The 13292-nt window shown below is 37.7% G+C and overlaps 2 protein-coding genes across 2 annotated transcripts; one reads left to right on the top strand and one right to left on the bottom strand.

Annotated features, from left to right (window-relative positions):
• LOC107615681 lies at positions 705-2040 on the bottom strand. Its single transcript, XM_016317727.1, has 2 exons — positions 1558-2040; positions 705-1391 (listed from the first exon to the last, which is right to left on the bottom strand). Exons 1-2 carry the CDS (start codon positions 2038-2040, stop codon positions 705-707), a joined length of 1170 nt encoding a protein of 389 aa, XP_016173213.1.
• LOC107615680 lies at positions 12147-13079 on the top strand. The gene is made up of 2 exons (XM_016317726.1): positions 12147-12350; positions 12420-13079. Exons 1-2 carry the CDS (start codon positions 12147-12149, stop codon positions 13077-13079), a joined length of 864 nt encoding a protein of 287 aa, XP_016173212.1.

The raw sequence follows: 13292 nt of genomic DNA on the forward strand, positions 1-13292 counted from the left end.
TGTTCATTCTATTTTCTTTCAATTCAATTTGAAGTAATTCATGATAATTGTGTTTCTTTTGATTGTTGTTATTAGTTCCTTGTAATAATTGTTGTTAGATTCTATTCTTGTTGTCAATTTACTATGCTTTCCTTTTGTGCCTTCCAAGTGTTTGATGAAATGCTTGGAAGGATATTAGAGTAGAATTTTATGCTCTTGGCTTGGGAAGGTAACTTAAGAACTCTTGAGTTACTAATGTCCAAGTAATTGATGATTGAGAGCCATTAACTCTAGATCTCACTAATTGATTTGGTGGAGAACTAGGACTTATGGACTTAGATTGATATAGCTCATTTGACTTTCCTTTACTACTAGTTAGAGGATGACTTAATGGGATTGATCCTTGCCAATTCTCATGTTGTGGTTAGTGATTAGGATAGAGATCCTTGACCACCAAACCTTGCCAAGACCGCTTTGTAATTTACATTTCTATTGCCATATACTTTTCTTGTTTCTTATCCAAAATCCCAAAATATACAACTCATAACCAATAACAAGAACAATACCCTAAAATTCCTTTGAGAGACGACCCGAGGTTCAAATACTTCGGTTTAGAGATTTTAGGGGTTTGTACTTGTGACAAACAAAATTTTTGTATGAAAGGATTATTGTTGGTTTAGAAATTATACTTTGCAACGAGACTTCATTAGTGAAATTCTATACCATCAAAATCCATTCATCACACAGCTGTTAGTCGAATGACTTGTTGCTTGATGAAACTTACAATAAGGCTTTCCTTTTAAATCTTTCACAGAAAGCAAAGTTCTACCCTCAGGTAAAATTAACTGTTTATCTTTAAGCAACACATCAAAAATCTTATCAGATTTCGAAATATCAAAACTATATTTCTTTCTATTTTTTAGTTTTGATTCATTCGACTTTTCACTATTTGGCAATTTCTTCAACAAGGAACAAACATATGGAGGGCCTTTCTTAAGTTCGGCCAAATCGATTTCTGTTTCGAAATCGAATTCCTCTTCGGAAGACTCCATTGTTACATAAGCAACTTTTTCTTTTCGAGAAAAAGGTTTACTCTTCAATCTTTGTTCACTCCTATATTTTTCTTTTTCTTTTTTCATAAGCTCGGTCTGTTGAACCTTTTCAGCTAAATGGGCTAAATCGGGAATATGCACATTAAGCAGTTTTCTGCGTATATAAAACCCTAACCCCATAGTTGCTATTTTCACTATCTCATTCTCAGGTAATGACACATAGCATCTACTTCTGGCATTTTTGAAACGTATTAAATAATCATCAATGGTCTCACCATCTTCACGTTTCAAAGCTACTAAACCGGTAACTGCAACGTTCATTTCACCTCGATAAAACTGAGCATGAAAAGCAGTTTCTAACTGATTCCATGTTGCAATCGAATTTGGTCTAAGATTCGAGAACCAAGTAAATGCATTCTTCGTCAATGACAAAGGAAAAAAAATTCATTTTCAAATTTTCATCATTAGCTAAATTCCCGATCTCAACAAAATAACGAGCAACATGTTCAGTAGTTGATTCTCTAACTTCACCAGCAAATTTTGTGGTTATCTTTGGATTTTTTATCCCTTTTGGCACTTCTGCCATTTGGACCACTTGGGGAAAAGCAGACACAAAATGTGGTTGATTCATAAAACCAACATTCAATCCAACCCGATTTAAAACCTCTTCTACGATTCTAGTGACTTGATAGCGTTCGCCACCACGCAATCTGGCTAAAAAGTCATCAGCATTTTGACCCCGGGGAACCACGTGAGGATTTTCTCGATTTGGAATATTGTTTTGATTTTGAAAAATATTTTCCATCCTTTCGTTATTTCCCCTGGCATTATGCCTTTCACCTTCATCATAATCAACAATTCGAGCAATCCTCTCGACTTGTCTAGCAAGACGCTCGAATCTTGAATCATGATCAGCCATCATGGGATTCAGAATTGTAGTCATTTGCTGAGTCAATAAATTGACCAAATCATGATGACTTTCCTCCACTTGTTGTCGATATGCCGCCATCGAATTCACAGCATTCGAAGTAGAGCCCACATTAAAATCACGAGAATACTTAGAAGGCTGTTGTGGGTTTTGAACATTATTTACTCCATTTACATCCCCAAAGCGGACAGGTGGCGCAAAACCACCCACCGGTAGGGTATAACCAGGAGGAAGACCATAAGGAGGGCAACCAGTAGTTAATGGAGGTTAATATGGTGGCACAGGACCACGTGGACGAATATTTCGTCCAATATTTCCAATTTGAATAGTCGTAATGACTATACTTTCAGTTCTGATTGCACCTTCCGAATGTGAAGATACGTCGGCTTGTTGCAGGGACACTGGTATGCTATCATTGGTGGACGAACCACCATTCACATTGGATAATTCATCAGCCATGTGAATGATCTTCCCACTTCGTAATCGCATACACTAAAAATTACTGGAAAGAATATTTATCTGACACACTTTGATTTAAAAACCGTCCCACCGGGTGTGCCAATTTGTTTTGTCGATTTTTAGCAAATCGATGGTGGTTCGATATCTAGTGGTCTGGGAGCGAAACTTACTCCTCTGTGCGAGTACCAGTTTTCTAAAAGTGCATCAAAAGCGTCCTCAATTAGACCAAGATTGGGAATTAAAATAAATTAAAAATTGATAAATTAAAGAAAAGAATAAAATGAAGGTTTTCGAAAAGAAAATATGTTAATAACGGAAAGGTTTGTGTTGAAATTAAAGGAAAACGTTAAAATGCCTTTAACTGAATCAATCAAAAGTAAACAAAGCAGAAATGTAAATTGGACAAAGATGAAGATAAAGAATACTTGGAAAATAAACTTGCTTAAAACATAAAGTTTACAAGGAAATAATCTGAAAGAATGAAACGATGGAAGGAACCCTACAGAAAAGTTACTTGATTGCAGACTCAGGAATTCCCTGGGATGTGAGTGTGCTTGAGTGTTTTCTGAGTAAAAGTTCCAACCCTTATTCACTAATACTTCTTAGTATTTATAGGCTAACCTTACATAACTGACAATTAATTTACAATTAATTACAATTAATTACAATTAAATACGAAATTTTAAATTTGAAGTGTAGTCTCTCTTGGTAACCGTTCCCGCTGCATGATTGTAGATATTCTCCATAATTTCCTTGTGTAATAAAAGCCACTAACTCTCCCACTTCTATGACTATTCGATCAGCTCATCGAAGACCTTACTTAATCTCTCTAATCGAATCTTCTTATTCGATCGGGCCTATTCGATTAACAAACACAATCAAAATCCACATTAGCGCCTATTACTTCCAACCTCAAATTCATGCGTATATCTTCTCGAGAAACTATATCTGACCCATTTCGAATCGACCAACTCTTATAAAAAATATTTTTCGATCAACATTATTATTTTTATATTAATTAGATGATAAATATTTAATTATATAAATAAAAGGGCAAATCACACTATTAAATCAGAGTGGAGGAGAAATTACGTGATTCAACCAAAGCTAAAAACGTAACATGAATCAACCAGAAGCATGTTTCTATGTAATTCGAATCAAGCTAATTCGAACTAGGAAATCATCAAGAGTAATTCGAATCACATCAATTCGAATTAATAGGGAAGTGTAATTCGAATTTGATCCATTCGAATTATGCATGCATTAAGTCATAGGTAGTTCGAATCAGCCAGTTCGAATTACGCATGTAGGTTGACTTAGGGCAGTTTGAATCACACTGATTCAAATTATGAGGGAAGCAATTCAAAGTGTAGTTCGAATCTGACTCCTTCGAATTATATAATCCATGACATAAATCTAATCCATGCAATTATTTTAATATACAACAATTATATCTATATGGAGCCAATGCTAAATCGAATTCAATTAGTTCGATAATACGAATCTATAAAAAAAAATTGCATTTTATAAAGTTTAAAAATTTTTATTATGTGATAGGTTAGTAAAAGAGTACATTGAAAATTTTTATAATACTCATCATAACAATGTTTAATTTAAAAATTGTTATTAAAATTTTAGTTGTACTCGTTACAAAATAAATAATTGTCATTAAAAATTTAAGAATAGAACATACGACCTTGTAGTAAAGCCCCAAGATACAAGGAAGTAGCTAATAAATAAACAAGGTATATATATATATATACCTTGTTTATTTATTAGCTACTTCCTTGTATATTGGTTATACAAAAGAAATTAGTCATAGCCTGCAAAGTTTAAGCAGACTAGTCAGGAAATACAACAGAATTTTATAACAGGTCTACTCCTATCTCTCGAAATTTTAAACAAAAGCCTCCAAGGCAACAAAGTTATACTTATACAAAAGATGAGAGAATAACTACAACAGAAGTAAAGCAGAATAAGACAAAAGAGAATCACTCTCTGCTCTATTACCATGTCCGCAAACTCAACGAGGTGGGTCGCGACCTACATCTGAAAAATAACAACAACATATGATATGAGAACCGGAGGTTCACGGTATGGTAGCAGTGCCCAATATGTAAGATATAAGATTTCAGGACGCCAAAGGCAATCCTAGAACTTCACATCAAATACAGATATATTCAAGCTTATAAAAATATAAATAGAGTAAACCAAAACCAGGGTAATCTAACTTAAGGGATTTCTAACTATCACTAGAACACTACTGTCCCGCAGCCTTTACCAACCTACCCTCCGTGCGATCCCATCATCACCGCCTACCTAACCTCCTCAGCACCAGACAAACACAGATAATGCAAGCAAGTAAATCACAGGTAATATACATATACAACAAGTAAATCAGGAAGCAAGTAAGCATGTTATACATTTAGTCAAGAGATGCAAATAAGCAAAGCAATCAAAACACTTAGAAGATGCACATGATGAATGCCTGTCCTATTGTCTCATGATATCACTTGTCGGTTCAAAATGTCAACCCAACATATCCCCGGGATGCTGCTTTTTGCCACAACCAGGGTTATAGTGCCCTGCTCACTCTTTCTAGTGCCCAGCACTTTACTTGCGCACCGTGAGTTATAGTGCCCAGTACACTCTTTGGGGTTATAGTTCCCGAGTTCCCTCTGGCGGCATAAAGGTTATGTGAGCGAAAGACTGCCACAGTCGTCACATCTCAACATGGGCGAGAGACTGCCTCTGTCCCTACGCCGGCACCGCTACCTCAACAAGTGGGAAACTGCCACAGCCCTCACATCCGAACATAGGTGGGAGACTGCTACAGCCCTTATAATGGAGAACAATGCATATCACAATCATATACTCAATCTCAGATATTGCTGCTTGATGAGTCCATATTTTCCGGAATATTTTGGTTTGATTTGAATGGATTTCATCATATAAACCCACATTTATTCACGCAAATAGCATGCTTTTGTGTTTTCTCTCTAGATTGTGCCTAAATGTGAAAACATGCTATTTTGTGCTTAATTTAATAACTTTTATCGTACTTTTATACCATTCGATGCCATAACATGTTTGTTGAGTGATTTTAGGTCCTAGAGGTAAGTTTGGCAAGGCAAAAGTGGAAGGAAGCATGTACAAAGGGAGAAAGCATGAAGAAAACAAAGGAGAAGCACACATTGGAGTGTGCGTGCGCACAACCACCTGTGCGTACGCACAAAAACCACAAAACCATGTGTGCGTACGCACGACAACCTCTGCGTACGCACAAGAAGAAAATCAGCATGTATGCGTACGCACACACCTGTGCGTCCGCACACGTCCCAGCTCGTGACTCATTTATTGCAAATCGTTGGAGGTGATTTCTGGGCCTTCAGGGCCCAATTTTGGGGATTTCTGAAGCTAATTGAGTGCTATATGAAGGAAGGCCTTACTCCATGTGAAGGGAGGGGGGAATTAGGGTTAGTTTAGCATTATGTAGGTTGTCTTCTAGAGAGAGAAGCCCCCCCTCTCTCTAGAATTAGGGTTTGTTAGTTTAATTTCTTGCAAATTCTACTTTTAATTCTTGTTTCTATCTACTTTTCCTTGTCATTTATTGTTATTGCTTGTTTGCTCTTCTTTATTTCTCTTGTTATCTCCTTTATTTTGTCATTTTTATGTTATAAACACTCTGTTAATTTTACTTTTAATTAATGCAAATTTTTGTTTTATGTTCATTTATTGCTTTCTTTAGTTGTTATTGTTATTTTCTTGCTTTGGTAGTCTTAGATTTTATTTTAATGCATTTTAATATTATTTTATTTTCATGCAGACCAAGTGTTTGATAAAATGCTTGGCTTAGTTTTCACTTAATTTTTCTTCACTCTTGGCTTGAAATTGTTGACTTTGGTGTTCCTTGAGTCATTGATGTCCATTCTTGTTTGATACATTAGAGTAGTTAGTTGATTTGGTTTCCCTTGACTCTATGTGACCCCTTAGTGTTGACATAGGACTTAGGGATTGAAATTAACTATGCCTATTTAACTTACAAGGTTGACTAAGTATGATTAACTCTTCATAATCATCATGTGTTTGTGGTCAATGACTAGGATAGGTAGCCTTAGCTCTCATTACTTGCCAAGAGGTTTTCTTGCATTTTAAGTTTCCTTTCCTTGCATTTAATTACTTTGACTTTTATTGCTTTGACTTTAATTGCTTTGATGTTTAATTTCTTACAGGTTTAGTTTTCACACTCTTGGTTGAAAAATTAGGTGTTTGGGTGGAATTGAGTTGTGGATGTCCATTCCGCATTGTGTGAGAATAGTTAATTGGTTTGGTTTCCATTGACGCTAGTCTTTCACTAAGTAATTAGTGAGTTGACTAGGACTTATGGATTGAGATCAATTATGTCTTTTGACTAATTCTCAAGGAGGATTGATTGATTTGGATTGATTCCACACAATTGCCATGTTTGTGGTCCATAACTAGGATAGGAAACCTAAATTATCCATTTCTTGCCAAGAGTTGCCATTTACATTCCTTGCATGTTCATTTAATTTCTTGCCATTTATATTTCTTGCTCTCTTGCTTTTATTCACAATTCCCCATGCTCTCTCTCTAATAGCCAATAAATAAACATTTCATTGTAACTCCTAGGGAAGACGACCCGGGAGCTAAATACTCTCGGTTATTTGAATTTGAATATTTGACATTTGATTAAGAGAATTCATTCTTGGTTTGGACTATGCTACCAACGAATTTATTCTTGTCTTTGATTGATTCCAAACTATACAATAATTCTCTTGTCACTGTTCATAGCACAAGTCTGCTTATACTCATCTCATTAACCATAATCATTCATGCTTCTCAATTCATTGTCACCTCAACACTCCGCCCAGCCACTCAAGCTATTCCATCCACAGAACTTCCCAAGCCTAGTCACCGTCTTCTAAACTTATAACAGAAATTCATCAATTTAATTTACTAACTCACCTCTAATAGTCTTAGGACCTAATTACTAGATAGATATCTTAAATGGTAATTAAAGGAGTTTAGAAAGCTAAATAATCCTTAAAAATGTGAAGAAAATCATTTTTCACCAAAACAGGAGTTTCACGTACGTGAACCCCTGCCCCGCATACGCACAAGTCAAAATTTGGGTGTCCACGTACACGTCACCCTGTTCGCGTACGCGAGTGTTCCAAAACAGAATGGAATACTCGTGTCGCGTGCACCGTGTCGCGTACGCAAGCTTTATCAGACTTGGAAAAATTTTAAAGCTGCAAAAATTAGATTTTTATACCAAACTTCAAACGCTCATAACTTCCTCTATAAAACTCCATTTTTCTCAAACTTTCTATCATTTTAAAGCTCTTGAAATCATCTTTAATTTAAAACAAAAATTACTCAATTTCAAGGTCTGAGGCTTAAGTTATGATCTGCCAAATTTCGTCAAAAATAAGGTTTTACCAAATTCAGCAAAATTCTCTAGTTTTCAAAACTTCAAAAGTAAGCCAAATCAAACACACCTAAAACAACCCAAATATCCATAGTAAACACTCTCCAACCATTTTTCAATCATTCAATCACTTACACCATTCAATAAGTATAAGAACCAGGTTTTTCATAAATAAAATAATTTAAATGCCCAAGTTAAGTTTCAGAAAGTTAGAATGAGAGTTTGGGGATTTAAATATGATTTTTGGACTCAGTAGGTCTTTCGAGTCAGAAAATGTGTTTTATGCGAAAAGTCGTGAAAAATCGTGAACCGGCAGTTGAACCGGTCAAACTGGCTTAAGTCTGTCCGGTTCTGTGCGAGAAAAAGTGAAAACAGTCGAAAATCCTAGAAACATATTAGGAATGGAAAACCGGACGTTAGTGTTAAAGGTTTGGCCCAAAGTTAGGCCGAACGGGCTAAAAATGCTAATGGGTTAGACCGGGTCCAAGTTGGACCCAGGACCAACTTATATAAGTCTTATTTAATGAGCTTTCAGCTCATTTTCATCAAAGAGAGAGAGGGAGTTCGGTTATGAGAGAAGAGAGAAGAGAAGCCATGGGAGCACTATTCATCCTCCACTTCCGGGAGCCATAACTTGAGCTACGGAGCTCCGATTGACGAGCCGTTTGTGATCACGCGAAGCTCTTGACGAGCTCTTCCTTTCTATATAAAGAAATCTGGTAAGATTTCTCTCTTCACTCTCCAGTTTCTAGCCCTAAGTTCCTGTGCATTTTAGGTTTGGTTTCTTAGCAAGTTTTGTGATTTTGCTTGTTTAGGTGATCTCTAGTAGTGAGAAATTGTTGGATTTTACCCCTAATATCATTAGGTAAGATAAGGTTTCACTAAATCCTTGTGTTTAGTTGTTTTATGTATCTTAGTTTTTTATTTTGGTGATATATGTGTTGTTAGTTTGAGCTTTGGTGTTTGTTGGAGTTGGTTGAGGCTTTGGATCAAGTTTGGTGGTTTTGTTTTGGTGTTTGGTGCATTTGGGAATCGGCCAAGGTATGGTTTCGATTTTCTTTATGTAATATGTAATGTTTCTGGACACATAGGTTAGTTGACCTTAAGATAGGATCGAATTAAATACATGGTGGATTGAATTATGTAAGTGACATGTGAATTGTGTTGATGATTTTATGAGTTGTGTATGTTAGAATTTGGTTATGATGTTGATGAGAAAAATTGATGATTGGGGTTGTTGATGGGTATTGATTGATGTTGTGGTGGTGTTGTGTGGAAGGAGTTAGAATAATAATGGTAATGATTATATGATTTGATGATGATTATTGGTATTTTAATTATTATAAAGGTTGATGATGAATGTGAGACTTATCGTTGTTGATGGAGGTTTATGATATGGTTGATGATTATGAATGCCTATTGATGTTGTTGGTAAGTGGAGATGATTGTTTAAGAGTTGATAAATTGAGATATTGAATGATGAGATTTGTTATGGTTGTTGAGAGTTGGAATGGTGGTATTAAGGAAATTGGATGTGATGATAGATTGAATTTATAGTTGGAAGAGGTGAGTATTAAATGGTTTATATGATTGAATGGGTTTAGAAATATTTGGTATGGACCTTGATGTTGTTTTGGTATTGTTTGGGGTATGATTAGTTTGGCTTGAATTGTGAATTTTGGTGAAGTTGAGTATTTGTGATTTTTGGTAAAAATGGATTTTTGGTGAACTTTGACGGGTCATAACTTGAGCCTCGGCTTTTGAAATTTGTTGAAATTTGATTTAAATTAAAGTTCATTGAAAACTTTTCAGATCGATAATAAGTTTGTACAATTTGGATTTTTGTGGAGGAAGTTATGATCATTCAAAGTTTGGTGTCAAAATCTGAAATTCTACAGAGTTGCAGAATTTTATGATTTCTGATATGTGCGCACGCACAGCCTTGTGCGCACGCACAACCCTGCAAAAATCTCATTCTGTGCTGATGCACAGACCTGTGCGTACGCACAGGCAGGTAAAGGCTTACTGCTTGCAACGTTAGCACAGCTTGTGCGTGTGCACATCAATGAAGAATTGCAACCTGTGCGGATGCACATCCCTGTGCGCATGCACAAGTCGGGAGGGGTCGTCTTTTGGGAGCGCTAGCACTCCTATGTGTACGCACACTTTCAAAATTTCCTTGGCGTGCGCACGCACACCCATGTGCGGACGCACACGCCCTGTTTCTCAAATTTCACTTGTTTTCAACTCTGCTACCTTTCCAACAAGGGTGTAAGCTTCTGTAACACCATTTTAAGACTCTTGGGCTTATTTTTGGGTATTAGAACATGGAAAATGTCCTAGGAGGTCTGAGTTGGTAGTATTTTGGAAAGTTAAAGAACAGAGGCTTAGGTGTCTGGTGTAGTGAGGATGGGTTTGGTAGAGTGAGAAAGAAGGAGGGTATATGAATTGAGAGATTGACGAACTAGTGAGTTCAGAACGGAAAGTTATGAATTGATGATGGTTGTGACGAGATGAGGACTTGGAAAGAAATGAATATGGTTAATGGAATGAGTATGAGTGGAAGTGTGCTATGAGCAGTGGCCTATGTGATTATGATATGTATTTTTCTCCGTCGTAGGGGATGTGGCAGTCTCCCGCCTACGTTGGATGTGAGGGTTTAAGCTGGGCTTCTCACTCATATTTCTCGCAACCAGAGAAAGGTGGTAGGGCACGCTCCCTCGGAAAATTTTCCTCTGAAAGGAGAAGGTGATAGGGCACTTATCCCTCGGAACTATTCATCCTGAAAATGCGACTTCTCTCTGATTGCAAGGTGGTAGGGCACTGACCCACAGAATCATGCGATAACCAGAGGAAGGTGGTAAGGCACGCTCCCTCGGAATATGTCCCTCTGAAAGGAGAAGGTGGTAGGGCACTCATCTCTCGGAATTATTCCTCCTTATGCGCAATAGAGAGACTAATCCGGGAGTTGTCGACCGGATTTTTTGTCGGGTTTGGCGATAATCGACATGTGATATCACAGCCAATAGGGCAGACATTCATCATATGCATCTTCTATATGCTTGCTTGCTTTGTTTACTTGAGTTTGCCTAATTGTATAACATGCCTACATGCTTCTTGAATTATTTGTATATATATGAATACTACATGTGGTTTCCTTGTCTGCGTTATCTGTGTTTGTTTGGTGCTGAGGAGGTTAGGTAGGCGGTGGCGATGGGATCGCACGGAGGTTAGGTTGGCGATGTCTGTGGGATACAACAGTGTGATTAGTATTAGTTAGAATCCCCCTAAGTTTAGATAACCCGGTTTTTATGGTTTAAGTTCCTGATTTATTTATGTTATTCTAAGCTTGAATATCCGTATGTGATGTGAAGTCCTAGGATTGCCTTCGGTGTCCCGGAGCCTTACATCTTACATTATTGGGCACTGTTACCATGCTGAGAACCTCCAGTTCTCATTCCATACGTTTTTGTTGTTTTTCAGATGTAGGTCGCAACCCACCTCAGTGAGTTGCCTGGATGGTGACAGAAGCGGAGGATCCAGATACCTTTTGACTCCCTTGATTTATTTTGCTATACATCTCTCACTTTTGTTTTTTGTTTAGCCTAGAGGCATGCATTGAGAGAATGAAATTTGTATAAGCTATTTTTTATTGTCTGGTTTCATGTATGGTCTGTATATGGCTAGCCGGCTTAAACTCCGTGAGTCGTGGCTAGATCCTTATGATATTATACTATGATATTTTGATATAAATTGTATCTATTTCTTGTGCTTTAAGTTAGTTGCTCCGTTTATGCATTTTGCACATTTCATACCCTAACTTTGAGCTTTATTACTTCATTGGGCTTCTAGATTATATTATTCTTTCTATATAAATATGTATAAGCCTTAGAATTGTCATAACCTTTGGTTAACCCTTGCTTTATGGCTAGAGGTAAGGCTTGGGTTAATTGGGGTGTTACATTTAGTGGTATCAGAGCGATTCATCCTCGTGAGCCTGAGAGATGGATCGATTGTGCTTCGTTGCGTACTCTATGTGTATTTTTCTTTGATGCTATTAGGTTATCTACTTGATATTGTATAGCATGCTTGTTTGTGAGTGCCTATTTGGGATAATGGAAGCACTAGGCTTTTGATATTGAGACTGATCACCTTGATATCGATTGGTTGGTGTAGACAGGAACCCTAATGGCTACTCACGGACGAGGTCGTACACGTTTACGAAGAGAGTAGAAACGAGCAACCGGCCGATAACCATGCTGAGTTCATGGCGGCAATGACGAATCTTGCGAACACTATGGAGGCGAATGCTGCTGCAACTTTGCAAGCTGCACAGAGGTTAGGCCAACCAGCGGGAAATGGAGACGGAAATGGTAATGACTTGGGAGGTGCTCCGATGACCCTAACTATGTTTCTGAAAGTTCACCCACTGACTTTCAGAGGATCGACCAATCCTACGGAAGCTGATAACTGGTTCCAAGTTATTGAGTGCGCACTGCAAGCACAGCATGTCTCGAACAACCAATACATGGAGTTTGCTGCTTATTAGCTTCTGGAAGAGGCTCAGCATTGGTGGCAAGCAGAATGCCGCTTACTACAACTTCAGAACACCGAGGTTCCTTGGGAAGTATTCCGAACGGCCTTGTACAAGAAGTACTTGTCTGAGTCTGCAAGGGAAGCAAAGGAGATGGAATTGATGCAGCTAAAGCAAGGTTCCCTATCCGTGGTGGACTACACAAGCAAGCTTGAGGAACTCTGTAGGTTTTCTAGGGTATGTCAGGGTGCCCCGGAGACCTATGAAAGTTGGAAGTGTGTCAAGTATCAAGGTGGCTTGAAAGGCGACATCATGACTGTTGTGGCTCCTACGGAGATTCGGATTTTTTCCGATCTGGTGAATAAGGCAAGAGTGGTTGAGGAATACACAAGGACGGTAGCCTCATCAAGGGATACTCATGGAGGAGACACTAGTAGGGAATGCGATGATTACCTTGGACCAAGGGGACAAAACTTCAAGAAATATGGTGAAGGGAAGCAGTCAAGAGCTTACTCCTCTGATATGAAATGTCAGGAGTGTGGGAACTACCATGCGAATAGGCCATGCCAGTTGGGTGAGAAACTATGTTACAAGTGTGACTCACCGGAATATTTGGTTAGAGATTGTCCACACCGAAGAACATGTGGGGCAGATGGATCACAACAACAGGGTTGAGGTAATTATGAAGCTGATGACCAGATCTTAACTTATCTTCATAGTATAGATTATCGTCGTTCGTGTTGAAAAAGTTTTAAAGCTTAGGTTGATTTTTTTAAACTTGGTTTGGGACTCTGATTTGATTGATTTGGTTTTGAAAACTAGGACTGGAACTTTTGGTCAAATGATATGATTTAAAAAGGGAAAGTGAGTACTAAGATTTTGTTAACT

The sequence above is a fragment of the Arachis ipaensis genome, chromosome B09 (assembly GCF_000816755.2).
Source record: "Arachis ipaensis cultivar K30076 chromosome B09, Araip1.1, whole genome shotgun sequence".
Classification (NCBI taxonomy): domain Eukaryota; kingdom Viridiplantae; phylum Streptophyta; class Magnoliopsida; order Fabales; family Fabaceae; genus Arachis; species Arachis ipaensis.